Source organism: Choloepus didactylus, chromosome 16 (genome assembly GCF_015220235.1).
Source record: "Choloepus didactylus isolate mChoDid1 chromosome 16, mChoDid1.pri, whole genome shotgun sequence".
Classification (NCBI taxonomy): Eukaryota; Metazoa; Chordata; class Mammalia; order Pilosa; family Megalonychidae; genus Choloepus; species Choloepus didactylus.
Window position 1 is genome coordinate 466,653 of NC_051322.1, and position 21,921 is coordinate 488,573.

Here is a 21,921-nt window from a genome sequence, read left to right on the forward strand (position 1 = left end):
TTTTGACTCCTACTTAGCCATTTAATTGGATGCTCAATATTTAGTGGGATTTTGACTGAATTTAAAACAGCCAGCTGGAGCTCTGGATGGTAGAGGGAGACAATCTCCCTTGTACTGGCAGCAGAAACAACCCCAAGTGGCTTCTCCAGCCCTGGCAGGATTTAGGGATTTAGGGATTTGGGGTGGGAGGGTGGAGGGCTTGGAGTCTCAAGGCAGTGGGGCCCGCCTGAGCACATAAAGGGACGGTTCTTACTCTGTAGGCACAATGTTAGAGGGTGCGTTCCGCCCCCTCCAGCTCGCCCCCCACCCAATGTTCTGCAGCTCAGTGCAGCAGGTCATGATGATCTTACCAGATTACCAGATTTAGATCATTACATGCACTGATGGACAAACTGTCTGAGAGAGCAGGTACATGCAGACAATACCAAGGTAACAGTTGTCAGCAAACGGGCATTTAAATTGCTCAATTAAAGTATGTTCAGAATACATGTCAGTAAAATATGCATAAGTATTTTAATAAAATAAAGTTGTATATTTCCATATATGTTATATGGCCATAAACCCAGTCTGAGATCTGAAACAAAGCATTTATTTTTGTCTCCAAGACTAAGAAACCCTGCTGGACAAGAAATGTTTCGATTGTATGGAGACTGGAAGTAGGTCCTTGGGAACCACTCATAGAATGTATTAAGGCTTAATGTACTTCTGAGATATCATCTCAAATGGAAACTGCTGGTTATAATTCCAAATCTCCAAATCATTGTGATGGGGGAGGGGTGCTAAGAAGTACTTTAATGAAATCCGGTTTTTAAACAGTGTTTTTCATTTAAAAGGTGTACTTTTTAAGGAATTAAGACAAATAGTACCTTAGTTGATCTATCTAGAAATAGCAATTGTGAATATCTTTTATTATTCCTGAAAGTTAACGTAGTACAGAGGCAGCAATTCCTATAGCGACAAAATATGGGATCCTGTTTTTCAAGATAATAGCAATAAAAAGTTATGCAAAAGATAAACAGATGTAGTTTCATGATCTTACCATTTGTTCTTTAATAGAATTTTCAATTCCAGCCTGCACCATTAAGTCATTGACGTTCTTCTGTAAGTCGTCAATACGGTTTCCCATTTCTTCCAGTACGTTGTTAAAGAGAATCGCTGGCTTGAGCTCTAGTACAGAGGGCCTGGAGGAAGCCCAGGGAATGCTTTCAGTCTGCCCCTGCACATTGCAGGCTGCAGCACTGAGGACAAAGCTCCGTGGCTGATGAGGCAGCCTAAACAAACTGCAGCTTTTAAAATGAGGGAGTCAAAGTAGATCGTATGCTAGTACCTAATGTCAGTGGAAATTAATTAGGCCCATTGAGGTGGTGTTTTGTAAATGTGTGTATTTAACCTTTAAATTTGCAAGCTCAATTTTGAAAAGTTGGCTCACCCTTCTTGGCTCACTGATGGTGCTTTAACCAGACATGAGTTCCGGGATATGGCTGGCTTGTTTCAGTAACACATCTTAACCAAATTCTAATGAGTGTGTAAATATAATGGCAATTAATTCTTTTTAAAATCAACTTTCCTACAGCTTAATTTTATTATGTTTCAGAGTATTTTTTCCTTGTGGGAACCCATGTGTAAAATCAAAAGTTGCAAGAAAATGGGTTCCAAATGCAAATACTTGACAGTTTTTAAGGAATGCATTTAATGTGTAAAGTGAACTCAATTTGGACAAGTCTTAGGGCAAATGTTACCCTTAACCTGGATTTGCTCAAACTGAAAACATTCTGTCCTAATTCTATTTGATTTCATGTTTCTGAGACAAAGCAATAAGCTGCTGAAGTTAAAGGCGAGGCGAAAGATAGCTAATATGCCAGGCACCTTCAGCACTGATGATTTCTCGTTGCCTGCCAGGGTGTGAATGTTGTCGGCAGATTATCCAGATTCGGGGCTTGATGGAAAAGCCTCCTTTTGTAGTATTGTATGTTTGTGTTCCTTGTACTTCCTGGTTTCCATGCAAATGTCCCATATTGTCTGTTGGGCAGGAATTAAAGTCTTCTATTACAGACAACTTATAGTTAATACATCAGGATGCACATAAAAATGCAGATGTAAGTACTGGGAAATCCTAACTAAACAAGTACCCACTAATAGCAGACAACAAAATATATCTCTTGATAACTTGACAGTCTCAAAGCAGTACAGTATTTGTCACAAAATAGAAAAGGATATTTCTGATGTTTAGTGTTGCAGTTAGAGCTTGAAAATGTTCTTGAAGTTCCTGAAATAGATTTTCTGCCTGAAAAAAAAAAAAAAAATGAACCATAGGGCAACTGTATATACTATTTACTATTGTTGTAAGGGATTTAAAAAATCCTGGAGGAGATCCAGGCACATATGGCCAACTGAATTTTGACAAAGGTGCCACCAAATAGTGCTGGGGCAATGGGATAGCCAAATGCATTAAAAAAAGGCAAGCCAGACCCTTACCTCCACCATACACAATAATGAACTCAAAATGACATGCACCTAAATGTGAGTGAAAGCTATAAAATGTCTAGAAGACACTGGAAGAGAAAATCTTCATACCCTTGGGTGGTTCAAAGAATTCTTTAATGGAATCTAAAACCATCCACGGCTCCATCCAAGGTGGATACTTGTTGGTGTTGGAGCTGCAGAAGTGATTTATCCAGTGATTTATCACACAGAGCACTATTATTGCTAAGACATTTTATATTTATATATTGCTTTACAGTCTACAAATTGAAGTCTCAGCATCCATATAATTTCGTCCTCATGGCCTCTATCCTCTCCAGTTTAGGGACGAGAAATCGGAGGCTGAGGAGGGGCCTGGCAGGGATAACAGCAGAACCTCAGGCCATGTTCTTGCCTGGGAATCTGGAATTTGCATTTATGGACAAAGATGCCTGGGCCTCTGTTCCTAGACGGCTCTCCAAAATCTGGTTATTTACCTTTGTCAGGGAAATGAAGATTAATATATGTACATTTATCAAATTCTTTTAAATTCCAAGTTACTTCCTGACAGCTGCTTGTCTTATTCCAGGGACTGGAATATGCTCTGGCAATTACTGCACGAGGCGGGGTGGGGCGCAGGAAGGACCCTGCAGCCCAGTTTCCTGGAGGACTTTAGGAAACAGATGGGCGCGTCCCACCGCGGGGAGCGGGTGCCGCAGCCCCGCGCGCCTGTGCCGGTGAGCGGAGGTGGCGCCCCGCCCTGCACCCCCCACCTCTGCGGCCCTGGCGGGGCACGGGGGTGTCCCCACTCACGGCGTCCCGGAGCGCGTCCTCGCCGCGGCCGTCCGCGCCCCGTGCCGCCTCCATCCTCGCTCGGGGCGCGCCTGACGCCGACGCGGCGCGGGGTGTCCCGGGGAGCGCTGGCTGCGGCCCCAGCGTTCAGGCGCGAGGCGGGGCCGGGACCCGAGGGCGGCGCGGAGGTGGCGCCGCGGCCGGGCGGGTCGGGCCGGTTCTGCGGGCGCGCGGGGCCCGCGTCTCCAAGCCGCGGCCAGGGTTGCGGGGGCTGGGATTCCCTCGCCCGCCGCGTCCCCGGCGCCGGGGCAAGGCTGGTGGAAGGGGCCGGCGAGCTGCTCGGGCGCATTTTCTCTTCCCGGGCGGCCCCCCCAGCTCGGTGGGCTGCTCCTGTTCAGGTGCCTGCCTCCCCTCTGCACTCGAAGCTCTTGTGGACGCAGTCACCTGTCTGGGTCACCCCAAAATGCCCGCGGGGAACACCGGGACGCGGGTGCTGGATGCGTGGGTGAATAAAACTTGGCCACACGCGCCAACATGATCGACATCATCAGTCACCCGGGAAACGAGAACCAAAGCCCCAGTGAGATGCGCTCACCCCCCCCCCCCCAGGACGCTGCCGTGAAAAAGACAGTACCAAGTGCCCGGGAGCGGGTGCGCGGTTGGAGCCCTCGGGAGTGTAAAATGGTGCAGCCAATTTGGGAAGAAAGTTTGGCAATTCCTGGAGAGGTTAAACATTACTGTATGGCCTAGTAATTCTGGGGCTGGGTATATATGCAAACTGTTGGCCACGTGAAAACTTGTACAAAAATGTTCACAGCAGCCTTATTACTGCTAGCCCCAAGGTGGAAATAAACCAAATGCTTTTTGGCGGATAAATGGATAAGCAAAACGTATATCCACATGGTGGAGTATTATTCACCCATAAAAAGAAATGAAGCTCTTATCCATTCTACAGCATGGAGGGACCTCAAGAACATTGTGCTGAGTGAAAGAAGCCAGACACAGAAAGACAAGTAGTGTGATTCCATTTAAAAGAAATGTCCAGAATAGGCAAATCCATAGACAGAAAGTAGATTAGCGGCTGCCAATGGGGGTTGGGAGATGGGGTGACAGCTAATGGGTGCAGTTTCCTTGGAGGGGCCAAAATGTTTCTAAAACTGGATAGTGGTGATAGTTGCACTAAATAAGCTGAAAACCATAGAACTGTGCACTTATGACATGTTAATTCTACCTAAGTAAGGCCACTGCAATAATCCAAAACCAGCCACTTTAGACTCCTCCGAGGGTGGAGGCTGTCGATCAGAGGCAGCCTGGCTTTGACCCGCCAATTCTTCCAAGAACATTATGCTCTGGAGGTGGTGGGTGCCCTGTCCCCCCTGGCCACAGGACACACAGAGACCTGTTACCTGCAAAGCTTGGCTCTCCAGGCAGTGCTCCCCCAGGCAGCCGACAGCCCACCTCTGCCCGTAGGGGACAGGCTCCCTGGGTGGGGTCAGTGGGGTGGGGCAGGGGAAGGGCAGAGCCAAAGGGGCTTCCAGACACTCTAGAAGGGAGACTTGGAGGCTCTGGCCTGCTGGAGCCACATCCCCTGGGCCGTGCCACCAGCTGCGTTTCTGGAAAACTGCCCTGTTCAGCGATAGCCAGGCATCCAAAGCCCGTCTGGTGCGGAGGCTGCAGTATAGTCAGACAAGCAGGCGGCTCTGGGACCAGAGAAGCAGAAAACAGGAAGCCGGTAACCCAGGCATAAGAGCTCACCTTCCCAGCTTCAAACCCCAGCTCAGAATTCCAGGACCAGGACTCCTGTGCTTCCTTCAGGCGGGAATGTAGCCGCGGGAAGCAGCTTCACACCGGCAATGGCTTTTCGGCAACGTGACCCAAGAAGAACCAGGCAAGTGATGTTTCTCAAAACCAGCCACACGACAAGGAGAAAATGTCCCGTGTGCCTCCTTGTCAGGTCCCCGAGTCTGTGGGTGGGCGTGAGAACGGCAATGCGGCTCCCGTGGAGAGTCAGGGTCGGCTGGTTCCTGCTGGGCTTTCCGTGCAGCCGGTGCCCTCGAGGACAGATGTTCCAGAAACACAGCAAACCTGTCCTACCCGGTGAGCAGCAGCTGGCGGACTGTCCTCGGGCTGAAGGTGACGAAGCCGCCACGGTGGCAGAGTCCCCTGGAGCTCCTGACTCAGGGACTCAGTCCAGTATCGGAGGGGACATGGCCTGTCCCTGCAAGCCTGAGGACTCTGTGGCCACCGACACTGGCTTGGCGAACATCCCTTCGCAGGAGACGGCAGGAAGGAGGGTCCACCCCACAGGTCTCGATGCAGCAGGCGTTCGCACGAACTGGGTGCCACAGCAGACACCGGGCCAGGGGCTCTGGTTGGGGGCTGTGGCTTGGCAGGGGCAGATCAGCTGGGGCTGACGGGGCACGACGGCCACGGACCAGGACATAGCAGCTGCTAGCCCCGTGTGGCCTGATGCCTGGTGATACTGAAGGACGGGCACGGCATATCGGACAAGTTCTATTTTAAGTATCATCAACCCTAACTGTGTGGGATAAAACACTTGGATCACTGAGGATCCAAGTTAGGATTTGAATTCCGTGACATTTTTACAACGGTAAAATGTTACCACTACTTTAATGCTGTAAACAGTTTTGTAATATTGACTTCCTGCTTAATGCTAAGACTTGAATTTTCATTTTAAAAGAGGATGCATAAAGAAATGTCTTTTAAAATAACACTCAGTTTCATGGGGGAAAAGGGCTGACTTCTGCCTTGCACTAGGGCTCCTCTGCTCGCACGTTCTGCTGAGGCCAGTGGAGAGCTGCCCACAGCCGGCAAGGAACTGGGTCCCTGAGCCCACCAGACCCTGCTGGCAGCCAAGCGAGAGCCTGGCAGGGGGCCCTTCACGGCCGACCGTTGGGTGGCTCTGCTCTGGCTGACACCTGACCGCGGCCTGTGGGGCCCAGGGCAGGGGTCCCTTCTGTGGCTCACTGAAGCCATTGAGGTGATGAATGTTGTATCAAGCTATGAAGCTTTGGGGTGACTTGTCACACAGCAACAGAAAACGAATGCGTTCATCTCCCTTGAGCTGCCCAGAGGGTGCGCCCCCCGCCCAGTGCACTCCAGCCCCTTCTGGACAAGGCAGGCCCGTCCATCACCTGCTCAGCTTCTCTCTTGCACAATGTCTCTTCCGTATAGCACTGCAGTGTCCTTCCAGCAGCTCTGACTTCTGATTTTAGACGGCCATCCCAAAGGGAACCCCTACGGTGCTGAGAGATGGGCTGGCACGGCGGGCTTTGCTGCCCGCCCACCATGTCCGCTCCCAGCTGACCAGGCCTCAGCTGGCGTGTTCCTGTGGGGAGATGGTGCGAGTGGCGAGGGCGTGATGGGATCTGCGGTGCTTCTGGGGCTGATGGGCACTGCCTGGTTCAGCTCCTCGGAGGAAGTGTGTTCCCTTCTGGGCTTCTCGGGCAGTCTGGCCTGGGAGTACGGCCAACCAGAGCCTTCCGGAGGGAAGGGCTGAAGATGAGCCTCCACCGGCGGTGGCCCAGAGAGGAGAGCAGGGGGTGGAGAAGCCTGTGGTGACCCTGGGAAAGGGGAAGCGTGACGAATAGGGCCGCCCTAACAGACTTCCAGTGCCGTGTGGGAAAGGCTGAATGTGGAGTAAGGCAGCGTCTTGCTTTGCCAGGGCTGCTGTGACAAAGCACCGCAAAAGGACTTCATCCAAGATGCATCGTCTGTGGTTCTGGAGCCGGACGACAGAAATCAAGGTGTCAGGGCCTCTGCTCCTCACTTCTCACCTCCTCTGGTGGCTGTCTGTCCATCCGTCTGTCCATGCCTCAGCCATGGCGGCATCACCCAGTCACGTGACCTCCTGTCTCGGTCTCCCGCACCTGGATTCCCCGCCATGAGGGCAGCAGCCGCCCCGGACGAGGGCCACTCCACAGCCCGGCTTCACCCTAACTCACGGCGTCTGCAAAGGCCGCCTTCACAAACCGGTTCCCAGTCACAGGATGGGGGGGCCAACAGGTCTCTTTGGGGGACACATTCAGTCTCTACGGACAGGCTGGGAGGGGAGGTGTTTTGTTGTTGTTTTGGCTTTGGGTTTAAAGACCACGTGGAGATGAGGAGGTTAGAGTCAAGCGTGAGGTGACACACCTGATGATACACTTGCCAAAGGAGGCAGTCTGGGGCATAGGGACCAAATACCGGTAAAAGCTAAGGAAAGAAATCCTCTTCCTCAAGGCTGGAGGGAAGGATAGGAGGCGGGGACATCACCTCCTGCGTGCCCCCAGCAGGGCAGGGTCTCCATTGTTTCGACGCCTGGTCCCAAAGTGTGGCTCTGCTTCTGCTCCAGGGCCAGCTGCTGTCAGGCTGTGGCAACAAATTACCACACGCTTGGTGGCCGAAGAACAGGCCTCTGTCCTGTCGCAGCTCTGGAGGCCAGAAGCCTGAGTCCCTTCACCTGCCCCCCAGAGGCTCCAGGGGAGGACGCCTCTGTCCATCCACCAGCTTCCAGGGCAGCCTGCGGCCGCGTCACTCCAGTCCTCAGGGCACCCTCGGCTCTGTGCTCAGACGGCCACTCTGCTGTGTCATCGGATCTCCCTCGGCTCCACTCGCAGAAAATCACACACTGAGTACACATAGCACCCACCTGGATGACCCAGGGTCCTTCCCCACCTCAAGAGCTGGGCCATCATCACACCTGCAAGGCCGACATCACATCTGCAAGGCTGACATCACACCTGCCCGGCCGTCATCACACCTGCATGGCCGTCATCACACCTGCCCGGCCGTCATCACACCTGCATGGCTGACATCACACCTGCCCACTGGAGGAGGCCTTGATGCCCAGGGCCACTCTCCAGCCCCTGCCCCTTCCATTTGAGAATGGCAGGAGGTGACCTGGTGGCACTGATGGGATGTGTGATTGCTCTGTGCCCTTCAGCTTGGCTGTTGGATGGTTCTAGACCAGGGCAAGGCTCTGATCCCCATAGGTGTCGCTCAAAATGATTACCAGCATCAGCAGCACACCGCCTTGGAGACCTCCATGGGGTGAACTCCAGGGCCAAGAAGCCAAAATTGTATCCACTGAACTGGGCTGTTGGACATGTGCCTGTGGGTAGGTGGTCAAGGTGCGTCTCCTTGCACACCGGAAGCTTCCAGAGCAGCAGGTGGCCACTGGTTGGCTACCAATTGTCCCCCAAGTGCCTCCCAGACTCTCACATATTCCAGAGCAACACAGGTGTGCGGTGGTGACCAGTGGTGCTCTGGGGGCAGGCCAGTGGGGCAGCCTTGTAGCCTCACTCCAGCCCCCAGGAAAGAGAGGCTTAGGGCTCCGGGACACTGGGCTAGTAAGAATGCCCACTTTCTCCCCAGCCCTGCCCCAGGTTCCTTCTCCAAGCACCAGTGCTGTGTCTTATGCCTTCATTTCCCTCAGACACACTGTGCTGATTCAGAAGTGCCCACGGCCAGCCTCCCATGGTGGGGAGAAGTAGGTCAAGCGCGCAGCCCTGGATTTGTTTCTCTTGGGCCTGCCCTATAATGTTCAGGCTTGTTGAGTGTAGGTCTTAGGTAGGTTGAAACTGTTTTTATGATTTCCCAGAAAACCAACTGTTCTGGTTTGCTAATGCTCCCAGGATGCAAAACACCAGAGACGGATTGGCTTTTACAAAAGGGGGTTTATTTGGTTACAAAGTTACAGTTTTAAGTCCATAAAATGTCCATCAACAAAGGGTACCTTCACTGGAGGGTGGCCAGTGGTGTCCAGAAAATCTGTTAGCTGGGAAGGCACGTGGCTGGCGTCTGCTCCAAAGTTCTGGTTTCAAAATGGATTTCCCCCAGGACATTCCTCTGTAGGCTGCAGTTCCTCAAAAATGTCACTCTTGGTTGCTCTTGTGGTGTTTGTCCCCTCTTATCTTCTCCGGAGTGTCTGCTTTCAACGGCCATCTTCAAACTGTCTCTCATCTGCAGCTACTCTGTCAGCTTCTGTGCGTTCTTCTAAGTGTCCCTCTTGGCTGTAGCTTCTCTTCAAAATGTCACTCTCAGCTGCACTGAGTTCCCTCATTTATATGGCTCCACTGATCAAGGCCCACCCCCATGCCTCCATGGAAATATCTCATCAGAGTTATCACCTACAGTTGGGTGGGGTGCCTTTCCATGCAAACAACCTAATCCAAAGTTCTAACTTAATCCCCACTAATATGTCTGCCCCACAAGATTGCATCAAAGAATATGGCTTTTTCTGGGGGACATGATACATTCAAACCAGCACAACAACCAAGGAGGAAGGGTTATACCTGGGCACCAGCAGCTGGTTGGGGTCCGGCCGTCTCCTGGTCCCGCCTTCCCCTTTCAGAAGGCTTCGGTCCTGCAGAAGTTTTACCCAGCGAAGCCCACGGTCCTGGGGCCGGCAGAGCCCGCTGGCTCCTCACAGGGGCCTCCCTGCAGGAAGGTCACCCAACGTGCGCTCCAGGGCCCTGTGCACCTTCCCTCGGCCCCTTCTGCTCGCTCCCGGCATGACTGGGGGGAAGCGTCCTGCCCTTGGCGCCCAAGTCCCAGCTCCGGACCCGACGGGTGAAGGGTCCTTAGGAACCGCCGCGGCTGAGACGGAGAGTGCAAGTCCCGTGAACCCCAGGGCGCCTCACGCCACGCGCGTGATCTCCTCAGGGCGCTGCTCCTCTCGGCCGCGCGCTCGGGGAGACGCAGCCGCGGGCTCAGTCCCGGCCGCCTGCGCTGGGCAGCCCTCCGCCCCCGACAGGCCTAGCTCTCGGGCAGCTCGAGGTTCTCCTGACTCGGCGGACTCCTGGGTCCCGTCCCCGGGGCTCCGCCTGGGCAGGGGCGGGGACGCAGACGCAGCGGGGATGCGTGGATGGGAGGCCCTGGCATCCCGCCGCTGCGGCGGGTGGTGAAGGCCCCAGGGCCGCGCCGCGGACACCCTTCCCGGGAGCCCCCGCCCCGCTCCCCACGAGGGGTGACAGCCCCCCGGGCGCACTTGGAACCCCCCCGGCCCCGCTTACCAGGCGGGGTGTCGTCCCCGCGACGCCCCGGCCACCCGTGGGCCCTGTCCTCCGCTCTCGGTGGCCGCGTCTACACGACCCCGCGCCGGCCGGGGGAAAGCAGCGCCCAGGTCGGGCCGAGCGGCGACGGCCTCCCTCCGCGGGTCCCGCCTCCTGACACCCGCCGGGGCGCTCTCTAGGACCCAGCGGCGCGGGCGGGGCTCCGCCGTTGTGACGTCACGCCGGGGCGGGGCCTCCGGGGCGCACGGACTGACGGACCGGCGGACTGACGGACAGAGGGACGGGTGAGAGAGGCGCGCGCGGGAGGGGTCGGGTCTCTGCTCGCGCCCGCAGCTCGCGGCCCTCCTCGGCCGAGCCCGCGCGTCCGGGGTGCCCGGGCCGGAGACCTCTTGACGCGCGGGGAACGGGGCCGGGGCTCCCCGGAGTCCTGCGCCCGCGCCCCTGCGCCCCCGCGCCGCGCGCTGCTCGTGGGAAGGGCGGGGAGGAGCCAGGTTCCGTCCAGACAGGAGACGCCGCCCCAGGAAGGGGTCCCGTCCCAGGCGGGGCTCCTGCTGCAGGAGGGGTGTCCTGTCCCCGGGAATGGGGTTCTGTCCCAGGCGGGGCTCCTGCTCCAGGAGGTCTCCGGGAATGGGGTTCTGTCCCAGGCGGGGCTCCTGCTGCAGGAGGGGTGTCCTGTCCCCGGGAATGGGGTTCTGTCCCAAGCGGGGCTCGCATCCCATTGGGGATCACATCCCATTGTTGGGGGGCGTCCGCCCTAGGAAAGGGGTCCTGTCCCAGGGGTTCTCGCCCCAGGAAGGGGGATCCCGCCCCAGGAAGGGTGCCAACTCAGGTGGGGGTTCCTGTCCCTGGAAGGAGTGTTGTCTGAGGCGGGGTCCGCTCCGGCTCGCCCGGGACCCCTGGGCAGGCCTGCGGGGTGCACGGGGCGCCGACGCTGCTGCTGCCGGGTGAGCAGGCGCGGACTGACCTCCACCACCCGCTGTTTACCGACCGTCCTCTCCGGCCAGGCCCGACGCGGCGGCAGCCATGTGGACATAAGGGCGGCGGAGGCGCAGCTCCAGGGACCCCTGAGAAGGGCGCGGCGTCTGCAGGATGGACGCGCAAGGCTTGGACTGGTTGCTGGTGCCGCTCCAGCAGCTGGTGTCTTGGGGGGCAGCGGGGGCCATGGTCTTCGGGGGCGTGGTACCCTACATTCCTCAGTACCGCGACATCCGCAGGACCCAGAATGCCGACGGCTTCTCCACCTACGTCTGCCTGGTGCTGCTGGTGGCCAACATTCTGCGGATTCTCTTCTGGTAAGCTGGGGCCCTCTAGGAGCAGGGTGCTCCCAGGGAGATGTGGTTCACTTTGGGGGTTCTGTTTGAAGATTGGCTTGGAAGTGCTTGTTCTTGCTAAGAAGGAGCGCTGGCAAACCAGGTTCTTCATTGCCCCTGGCCAAGCGGATGGAACTTCTCAGCTTGAGAACTCCCAGGAAAAGTGATGGATGGAGCCGAGAATCTCAGATGTCATTTCTAGGTCTGCGTCTCACTTACTTGCTCTCCTGCCTCTTGTGCTGGGACCCTCCTGGCCTGCATCAGATGGACAGGTCCCTGCCCCCTGGGAGTCTGTTTCCAGCGGAGTGAAAACAACTGAGTGAGCAGTAAGGGGCAGAGAGCACTGCCAATGTGATGGTGGGGGCTTGCTCCTGATGAGGGGACAGTGGAGGGGACACAGAGGATCCTGACCCTTCAGCCCCTCCCACCTTGGCATTGTTCTGGGAGTGGTGTGTGTGTATGTTTGGAGGGGGGGGGTTAAAAATAGGAAGTTAACTTTCTGGATGTTACTCGAGCTGAGACGGTTTTTCTCTTGCTCTCTCCCAGGCCAGCTTCCTCTTGTTGTCACTTGATTCTGTTGAGGAAACTGAAATGAATTTAAACTGTAGCTGAAACCAGACATAAGTGGGAGGGTGACTTTTCAGAGGACAGTGAAAAGAGGGCATAGCTGCATTTCTAGGCCAAAAGAGCCTGGGCTTTCCCGTTCTTCTGGGTGGTCCGGGCATGGTGAGGACAGATAACGAGGACGCCTTGTTTTGTGGGGAGACGGGGCAGGCCAAGGGCCCCGGGCCGGCGTCCAGGGCTCCTGCTTCTGTGCCCTCTGTCGAGTTTTGGGCCCCTCCTTGGGTACTCGTGTGTCTGTGTGTCCGAATTAGCCTTTAAATCGGCCTTGTAGAGGTGTGTTTACCTGAAGTGGAGTGTGCCCATTGCACGTGTGCAGCCGGGGGCTGTGACAGCTGAGCTCACCCTGTAGCCTCACAGCCTGGAGCCAGTGGTCTCCTGTGCCCCTCGGGTTCAGGCCGAGCTCGGCCCCGTAGCCCCTGGAGACCTTGTCGCTATACCTCGGCTTTGCCTGTGTCTGGGGGTTTTCAGGTGTTTCCCCCTAATGTCAAAGGGCCACAGGGGGAGCTGACTCTCAGGCTGGTTGATCTGCACTCCCAAAGCTTTTTTTGAGAAAATTCTTAGGTCTTTCAGGGGGTTTGTCTCTGGGCCAAGGCTCCTGAAGGAGAGGGCAGAGAGGCCTACTTTATTTAACATAAGTTGAAAAACTGCATTTTGAAGATTCCTTCCTGTGTTGTGGCCAGCCCCTGGGAGCGCCCCGATCCCGGCCGGGACTCAGCGGCGGTGGAATGGGGCCTCTGATAGCTGTTAGTGGACGGGGACGGGGTGGGGTGTGCTTCCTACTGCTGGAAAGTGGGGTGCTTGGGGAGTGCCGGGCACGGCAGCCTAGCTCAGGCTCTCGTTTTCAGGCCGTGAAGGAGCACTGTATCTTTAGGATCGCGAAGTACATTTTCTCCCCAACAGTGGGGAGAACTGCCTTAAATTTGGTTACCATGTGGGGGAAAGGTTCCATTTAGAGTTTTGTACCCCTAGTAGGCTTCTCAGTTAAAATTGCTCCAAGGAAATAAAATGTCTAAACGCTACCGAAGGATCTAGTTTGAGGAAGTCAGAGGCTCCGAACCGAACCAGTTTCCCAAGTGCCATCCCGGCCTGGGCCGGGAGCCTGTCTCCAACTTGGGCCCGGATTCCTTGGAGAGAGTCTTTCCGACAGTGCGCAGCAGCCGCTCGTGGGATCGAAGCTTTGCTCCGAGGCGGGCGTGTTTCTGTACGGCTGATCCTTCTCCTTTCCTGGAGTCAACGTCCTGAGCGTTCCGCGGTCGCCTGGGGGTTTGTGGCTGCTGTGCCCCTTAGGGGCTGCCTTTAGTGCCCTCCCCCTGGGGCCGGCTCCGACTCTGCTTCTTGCTCAGGAAGATGCAGGCTGGGGACTCTGGGCCCTGGGGGCTCCGCGGCTCGGGAGGCTTTCCCCGCTGGCACCACCTGGGGGCCCTCACCGGCCTGCGGCTGACGCTTACCCTTCGCGGGCAGTATTTCACGGTACACCTTGTAAAGCCAAGCAGACAGTCTGGGCACTGCCCAGGACCCTGGGGTCAGTGCGTCCTCCATCCCCAGGCACCACCCAGGACCCTGGGGTCAGTGCATCCTCCATCCCCAGGCTCCACCCAGGACCCTGGGGTCAGTGCGTCCTCCATCCCCAGGCACCACCCAGGACCCTGGGGTCAGTGCGTCCTCCATCCCCAGGCTCCACCCAGGACCCTGGGGTCAGTGCGTCCTCCGTCCCCAGGACCCCTGGGATCAGTGTGTCCTCCGTCCCCACCCAGTTCTGAGAGCCTTTTGTTCCAAGGGTGCAGCCAACAACCCGTCTCCTCTCTCTGGAGCCTCTTGCAGCCCATCTTGGTGACCCCATCCAGTCATCATGGGTTAGCAGCATCTGTGATTTAAGGGATTTCCGGGAGCCGGACACTGGGCCAGAGGCTTTGCAGAGGAGCTGTTTAGAACATTCCACATGTGTGTGCACATGCACGTACACGCCCTGTGTGTACAGGATCTGGGTGATGGGTGTGGGAGGGTGAAGGTTAGAGGCTGGGCCACTGGCGCCGTCCAGGAGAGAGCAGAGCTGGCTCCACGCGGGGCGGCGGGCGAGACGTGATGCAGTGAGACTTGTGAGCAGCGCTTCCCACAGCTGGCCCGGGACCCAGTTGGAGTGCCCCCCATTCCAGCAGCCCCCCTTAGAGACCTGCTGTGCAGCTAAGAGGCTCTGGGTCCTGTGGGAAGGACCTGCTGAGCTTTAACCCAGGGTTTCTGAAACTTGTATAATAACCCTAATGCCCTTGTTTTCTTAAAACCCAGACTATCATTTTGCAAAACCAGCGTTCAGCACGTCACGCTCTACAAAGTGCTGACGTCAGGGTTTGGCCTTCTGGTGTCAGAAGTCCGGGGAGGGTAGGCAGTGCCTTAGAGATGACATTGCGGGTTTTCCTCATGTCAGGTGTGGTGACCTGGAGCCACCTGTGTTCTCGGGAATGCTCGTGCCGCCCCCAGGCCCGCAGGACAGAGCTCCGGCCTCGCAGCCCCGGGGCAGCTGCCGCGTCCCCTTGTCGCAGACCACAGAGCTGCCCCTCGGGGCTACGGCAGGCAGAGGCCACTCCTCCAGCTCGGTGGGGCGCGGTGGAGAGGGTGTTCCCTGCAGAAATGCTCGGACTCGGTTAACATCGCGTGTCCCGGCCCAGCGCGGCGGGCTGTGCCCATCTGGGAAGGTGCTTCCCGTGCTTGTCGGGGACACGTGACGGAGGGTCCCCCAGGGCCACACCGTCTCCGACTCCACTGGCAGCACAGACTTTGATTGTCATCAACGGAAAAAGAATTTAAACCCGTTCAGTAAGTAAAAAGTGGTATCTTCCTATTTTAGTTAACTTTTTAAAATTACAAATGATGAGCTTTTTCATATTTATTTTGTCAGTTGTTTATCTTTGGTGGAAATTTTTGTGCCGTTTGAAATTTTGTGCCTTGTGTGGCCTGTCTTCATTCTAGAATCAGTTAAATATTTCCCTGTGCTTCCCATACGCTTGGTTACAAGTCGTCTCATTCTTTACTGTAAATATTGAATTCATCTAGATTTAAATTTTGTGATACAAGGGTAAGCACAAACTGAATTTTTTTTTCCCATAGTTTTTCTAGTCACTTACCACAAAAGGAAGGGGTCTTTCACAAAGAAGGGCCAAAAATGCACAAATTTGGCTGTATAACTAGATACTAACTTTGTGTGGAGTGTCTCCACGTAGACTCTGTGTCCTCACGGCAGCCTGTAGGGGTTTGTTAACCCCACGTTACAGACAAGACCCAGGCTCGGAGATGGAGGGTCGCGGCTCACGGTGCCACGGGGCGGCTGAGGGCAGAGCCCCTGAAGCTGCATCCACGGCCTCTGCCTGCCGCACCCTGGGCTGCGCCCCCCGGGACCCCTGGGCGTGGCCGTCTCGATCATCTGGGGACCTTTCCTTGCCTCTTTCCAGCTCAGGCCGTCCTCTTTACCCAGGGCCTGCTTCACGTGTCCTCTTGCTCTGACCACTTCCTAACGTTCCCCTCAGTTCCTCTCCTTGTTTGGGAAAAGGGTCAGTGGATCACAGGATCTCAGAGGGTCCCGGGTGGCCTCCCTGGGGCCGCGGGGGGACCTGAGATAATCACAGAACTGTCTGCCCCCGGTGCCAGCTCGCCCAAGTTGCTGTCTGTTCACGGCCACCAGCTCCGAGCGCCCGTGTGATCCTGTCGGTGCTTCCGTGCGGGGTCCCGGCTGCCCTTTGCCCTGGATCCCCGTGGCGTGCGGTGCTCCCGGCGTTTGTCTTGGCTGCCCTTGGAGGTCTTGTCCTGGCGTCACCCCGTCCCCTCCAGGAGAGCGCCGGGGCCTTGGCCCTTGCTCTGTGCTGCTGGGGAGCAGCTGCCCGGGGGGCCTTGCCCAAGTGCGTGCTGCTCCGGGCGGGAAACCCCGGCCGCGCGGGCTCGGAGGGTGACGCAGCGCTGGGGGGACCTCAGGAGACCCTGCGTCGGCGCCGCCGACCTCTGCCTGGTCCGTGTTCTCCCGGGGCCCGACGTGGCTGCGGAGGCCAAGCCGCTGTCGGTGTCCCTGCTGCGCTGTGTGACGGGCTTCTAGTGCTTGAACTTTTCAGAGTGCTTCTGCTGTGCTTGTTCTCCCGCCGGCTGGGGTCTGCTGCGCAGAGACCGGTGCTTCCCGCCGCTGCCCGGGCCCAGCTGGAAGGGGTCCCGCGGCCCGTCTGTGCCGGGGAGGGGTGCGTCCCTGCAGGGAGCCCTCCACCAGCAGCCTCCTCGGGTGGCCCCTGGGGTGGACACGCAGGTGCAGCCCCCTCGGGCCAGGAGGGGCAGCGAGGCCTTGGCCTTGGGGCCACGTCTCCTCCAGAAGCTGGGAGATCTCACTGCTCCGTGGGCGCCCGGCCTCGGAGGCTGGAGCCCAGTTCCAGGTTTGACAGTTCGCTTCCCACCAGCGGGGTCTGAGGCGGCTTCAGCCCCTGGCATTGCCCCGCCCCCTGCTCCAGGACGGGCGCGCTGGGGCCTGGGTGGGGTGGGCAGGTGCATGCGCCCACCCTGGGGGGTGTGTTCTGAGGTCTCCGCGGGCCCTGCACTTGATGCTGTGACTCCGGGGGCCAAGGTGGAGGCCCCCAGCTTACAGATGAGGGGTGGTCCCATTCTCAGCCACATGACTGGCCTCTGGGAGCTCCTCTTGAGGGAGGGGGTGGGACCCTGGCACAGGAGTGAGCCGGCCCGGGCGGGCAGGGGCCAGCGGGCCTGCAGCTGGGGGCAGGGGCTCGTGGTCTTCTTCCCGGAGGAGGGTGGGTGGGCTTTGGGGTCCTGGCCTCTTGCTGCATCGCTCACACTTTAAATTTTTTTATTAGAGAAGTTGTGAGTTTATAGAACAATCATGCATAAAATACAGGATTCCCATACACCACTCAACCACCAACACCCTGCACTGGTGTGGAACGTGTGTTACGGTTGATGGGAGCACATTTTTATTAATTAAAGTCTGTGGTTTGACTGAGGGTTCACTGTGAGTGGAGTGTATTTCTATGGATTTTTTTTTTTTTATTTTATTCTGTTACCATAAATACAATTTAACATGTCCCTTTTAATCGCATTCAGGTATGTATTTCAGTGCTGTTAATTGCATTCAGAATGCTGTACTACCATCACGACCATCTGTTACCAGAACATTTCCATCCTTCCTAATAGGAACCCTGTACATTTAAGCCTCAAATTTCCATTCTCTAGCCATCCCCCCTCCCGTCTTTTGGTAACTTATATTCTAGAGTCTGACTCTATGGGTTTGCTTATTCTGTTTCAAAACAGTGAGGATCATACACTGTTTGTCTTTTCGTGTCTGGCTTATGTCACTCAACATGATGTCTTCAGGGTTCATCCATATTGTCACGTGTATCAGGACTTCATTCCTTTTTATGGCTGAGTAATATTCCATTGTATGTACACACCACATTTTGTTTATCTGTTCGTCGGCTGATGGACACTTGGTTGCTTCTGTCTTTTTGCAGTTGTGAGTAGTTCCTCTGTGGACGTCAGTGTGCAGATGTCTGAGTCCCTGCCTCAGTTCTCTTGGGTATATACCTCTGTGGATGTCAGCGTGCAGAAGTCCGAGTCCCTGCCTTGGTTCTCTTGGGTATATATACCTCTGTGGACGTCGGCGTGCAGATGTCCGAGTCCCTGCCTCGGTTCTCTTGGGTATATGCCTAGTGGTGGGATTGCCAGGTCTCACGGTGACTCTGTCCTTAGCTTTCGGAGGAACGGAGACTCTCCCACAGCAGCAGCACCATCTTTACATTCCCGCCTGCAGTGAGTATTCCTGTTTCTCCACATCCTCTCCAGCACTTGTAATGGGTGTGATTTGCGTTTCACTGATGCTAATGACTTTGAGCATTTTTTCATGCACTTTCTGGCCATTTGTGTGTCTTCTTTGGAGAGAGTCTATTCAAGTCTTTTGCCCATTTTTTAATTGGGTTGTTTGTCTTTTTGTTGTTAAAAGTTGAAGAATTTTTTTATATAGTCTGGATATTAAACCGATATCAGAATTGTGGTTTCCAAATGTTTTCTCTAACTATGTAGGTTGTCTTTTTACTTTCATGACTATGTCTCTTGAGGAACAAAAGTTTGTAATTTTGATGAGATCCCACTTATCTATTTTTTCTTTTGTTGCTTATGCTGAGGGTGTAAAGTCTAGGAAAGCATTGCCTAACACAAGGTCCTGAAGATGCTGCCCTATGTTTTCTTTTAGGAATTCGATAGTTCTAGCTCTTATATTAAAGTCTTTGATCCATTTTGAGTTGATTTGTGTAAACGTTGAGTGTAGGAGTCATCCTTCCTTTTTTTGCAACTGGAGATCCAGTTTTCACAGCACCATTTGTTGAAGAGTCTATTCTTTCCCCATTTGAGTGGTCTTTGCTCCCTTGTCAAAAATCAGTTGACCATGGATGTGGGGGTTGAGTTCTGAACTCTCAGTTTGATTCCATTGGTCTATATGTCTGTCCTGTGCCAGTACCATACTGTTTTGATTACTGTGGCTTTATAATAAGTTTTAAGATCAGGACGTGTGAGTCCTCCAACTTCATTCTTCTTTTTCAAGATGGCTTTAGCTATTTGGGGCCCCTTACCCTTCCATATAACTTTGATGATTGGCTTTTCCATGTCTGCAAAGAAGGTTGCTGGAATTTTGATGGGGATTGCTTTGAATCTATAAATTGTTTTAGGTAGTATTGACATCTTAACGATATTTAGTCTAACTGTCCATGAATACAGAATGTTCTTCCATTTATTTAGGTCTTTAATTTCTTTTAGCAATGTTTTATAGTTTTCTCTGTACAAGTCCTTTACATTCTTGGTTAGATTTATTCCTAGATATTTAATTCTTTTAGTTGCTACTGTGATGCGGTCGCAGTTGATTTGTCTGGGGGGGGGGGGCGGCCGGTTGCTGAACCCTCGGCTCTCGGCGTTGCTCGGAGGGTACCGGCGGCGGGGGCTCTTTCCCGGAGGCGAGGGCGAGGCAGGGGACTGGGCCCGGTCCCCGGCGGAGGCGTGCAAGATGTGGAGGGCGGCGAGAAGGAACAGGCAGGACACGGTTCTTTGAGGGTGAAGAAGCCAAGAGAGTTTATTAGGGGTGAGCACAGGTTATATAGGCTGGCATAGAGGGCGGGGGTTGTTACAAGTCAATGCTGAGGGGATAAAGGCTAGGATTGGTTCTGAGAGGGTGCGGAGGTTAGGATTGGTTCTAAGAGAGCACGGAGGTTGTTTGAAAAGGGGCGGGAGTTGCTCTGGCAATGGTGTCTGGCAACAATGTTGGTGATGGGAGTTGCACTGGCAACGGGGAGTGTCCGGACAAGATAAGGGGGTGGGGAAAAGGCGGTTCCCTCCGGCAAGCCTCCCCTAACAGTGGTATTTTGGGTGAGGAAATGGGGCCTGCCTCCGGCCTCACTTTCCCAGGCCTGGGGGGCTGTGGAGGGCGCTGTTCACCCGTACCCACTACCCTCCCCAGGGGTGGCCGATCCCCTGGCCCAGGCCCGCCAAGTCGAAGCACGTAATCAGTGTCCCGCATTTCCCCCTTTTTTTCTAATTAAAGGAAGAAGCTTACCGGAGAGGTCCGCTAAAGGATGAGGGAAGGGGAAGGTTGGGGAGGGGAAAAAGGGTTGACGGTGGCTCAGCAAGGCTGGAGCTCAGTGTTGGTGTGGCGCCCGGGCGCTCGACAAGGGCCTCGCTGCTAGCGGGATGGGCGAAGGTGGAAGGTTTAACTGGAGCTCGAGGTTGGTACGAGGTTCAGGCGATTGAGAAGGGCCTCGCAGTCGGCGGGTTGACCGGTGGCGGTGAGGTTGCGGAGGGTTGGTTGTCATCTTGGAGTAGGGAGCGTCAGAGGTGGCGAGTCACTGGTACTGGATTTGCACGAACGAGGAAAAAATAGCATCTGTTTGTTTTCTTACAAGTTGGATGATTCTGCGGATAATGCAGGGTCCTAAAGTGAGAGCTAGAATGATCATTAGTAGGGGGCCGAGGAGAGGGAGGAGGTAAGGGAGGAGGGGGGTAAAGATGTGGGACCAATAGCTGGTGGCTTCACGGTCTCTTCTACGTTGTTCCAGTCCCTCTTGGACCTTCTTTAGGCTGTCCTCGGCGAGACCTGTGGAATTGGCATATACACAGCACTCTTCTCCTAGGGCGGCGCAGAGGCCTCCTTCTTTGAGGAGGAGAAGGTCGAGACCTCGGCGGTTTTGGAGCACTACCTCAGAGAGGGAATTGACAGAATTTTTAAGATGGGAAATAGCGTTCTGTAGGTGACGAATGTCCTCGTCAACCGCCGCTCGGAGGTGAGTTAGGGCGGAGCCTTGACTGGCTAATGCAGCGATTCCGGTGCCAGTGCCGGCAAGACCTAGGAGGGAGGCAATCGTGAGGACGGTGATGGGCTCTCGCTTTTGCAGTGGGGCAGAAGCTGCAGTTCTTTCCAGGCGGAGGAAGAAGTCTTCCTCGCTGTGGTATAAGACCCTAGGGATAAGGACAATTAGGAGGCAAGTTTCATTAGTGGTATTGAGGGTTTGCACATTAAGGCAGGGGGTAAGTCCTGTAGAGGAGCACAGCCATTGGGAGGAGTTGTGGGGAATAAGAAACTTGGCAGAGCTGCTGGGAGAGGAGTAGTTGGCACAAGCTGTGAGGCTGGGAGAGTTGCTTGAGCGAGGACGGATGCACTTTCCTGTAAAGGAGACTGAATGAAAGGTTAGGGGGACGGCAGAGGTATTCCAATTGCATTCCGAAGGGCTGTCCTCTGTGTTTTCCGAAAAGGAGAGGTTGGAGGCAACTGGCTCATATAAGGGGAAGGAGGTGGAGAGGCAAAGCCAACAAGAAGAGGTAAGATTAGGGCTGGAGAAATTCACCGAGGTGAAGGCTGCTTGGATAAGGCCGAGGAGGGGAGAGGAGTAACGAGAGGGGGGTAGGAAAGGTTGGGGTGGTGGGGTTGGCGATGCGTTGTTTGCAGCTGAGGTGCGGCTGGTTGGAGCTGAGGTGCGGCTGGAGGGCTGTGGAAAAAAGGGGGTTCACTCAGACTGGGGTCCAGGCCCAGGTGTACTGTTGTCATCTGGTGCACTAGGTTGCGGAGACGACGGCGTTCTTGTCTCGTTAGACGCGTGGTTGCTGGTGGCGGGCCGGATTGCCCTTCCTGGGATCCAGATTGGTTGTGCTGCATCATCTGGGAAAACACAAGCAAACCCGCGCCCCTGGGCGAGGAGTGGGGAGGGACCCTTCCAGGCATTATTCTCTGGGTCCTTCCAGTAAACCATCGGGGCCTGGGTGGGCCTATACGAGGGCCCCCAATGTTTATGTAGGGGCGAAAGCCCTTCCTTATTGAATGTGAGTAGATTAAGGTGAATAAGGGCTGCTATGATAAGGTCCCCTGGAGTTGCCTGGGGGAGCATGGCCCTTTCTTTTTCAATTTGTGTTTTTAAGCGGCGATGGACTGCTTCCACAATGGCTTGTCCCTGTGGATTATAGGGGATGCCGAAATGATGGGTGATGTTATATAACTGAAGAAAGGCCGCAAAGGAGGCGCTGCGATAGGCAGGCCCATTGTCCGTTTTTAGGTCCCAGGGGACTCCCATGAAGAGAATTCCCTGTCTCAGGGCCTTGATACAGTGTTTGGCCGTTTCCCCGGCGAGGGGGACTGCATAACACATGGCCGAGAAGGTGTCAATCATTACATGCACATATTTGAGGCGTCTGAAGGACGGAACGTGAGT

At 55.2% G+C, this 21,921-nt stretch overlaps 2 protein-coding genes across 8 annotated transcripts in view; one reads left to right on the forward strand and one right to left on the reverse strand.

Moving 5' to 3' along the window:
- Positions 1-1,027: 1,027 nt before the first annotated feature.
- On the reverse strand, positions 1,028-10,404 carry HSBP1L1 (heat shock factor binding protein 1 like 1). 2 transcript variants are annotated; one of them, XM_037805693.1, is made up of 3 exons: positions 3,274-3,839; positions 2,218-2,284; positions 1,028-1,134 (listed from the first exon to the last, which is right to left on the reverse strand). In XM_037805693.1, exons 1-3 carry the CDS (start codon positions 3,325-3,327, stop codon positions 1,028-1,030), a joined length of 228 nt encoding a protein of 75 aa, XP_037661621.1. In that variant the 5' UTR covers positions 3,328-3,839. The 2 variants fall into 2 exon arrangements, 1 of the variants encoding a protein (XP_037661621.1); XR_005212175.1 differs by lacking the exons at positions 1,028-1,134; positions 3,274-3,839 and adding an exon at positions 10,269-10,404 and having other exon boundaries at positions 2,214-2,284.
- Positions 10,258-21,921, forward strand: part of SLC66A2 (solute carrier family 66 member 2) — a 121,444-nt gene continuing 109,780 nt past the window's right edge. For 5 of the 6 annotated variants that reach the window (XM_037805688.1, XM_037805685.1, XM_037805687.1 and 2 more), the window contains exon 1: positions 10,559-11,560. In XM_037805688.1, coding sequence (XP_037661616.1) covers positions 11,358-11,560 — 203 coding nt within the window. In that variant the 5' untranslated portion in view covers positions 10,559-11,357. The other variant, XM_037805684.1, reaches the window with a different exon arrangement.

Excerpts from the sequence above, each read along its gene's own strand:
- HSBP1L1 (XM_037805693.1), bottom strand. The coding sequence starts at position 3,327 with ATGGAGGCGGCACGGGGCGCGGACGGCCGCGGCGAGGACGCGCTCCGG. Across the intron at positions 2,285-3,273 it reads AGGACGCGCTCCGGGACGCC|GCAGAAAATCTATTTCAGGA; the intron begins GTGAGTGGGGAC and ends TTTTTTTTTCAG. Across the intron at positions 1,135-2,217 it reads TGCAACACTAAACATCAGAA|TGGAAGAAATGGGAAACCGT; the intron begins ATATCCTTTTCT and ends TTAACAACGTAC.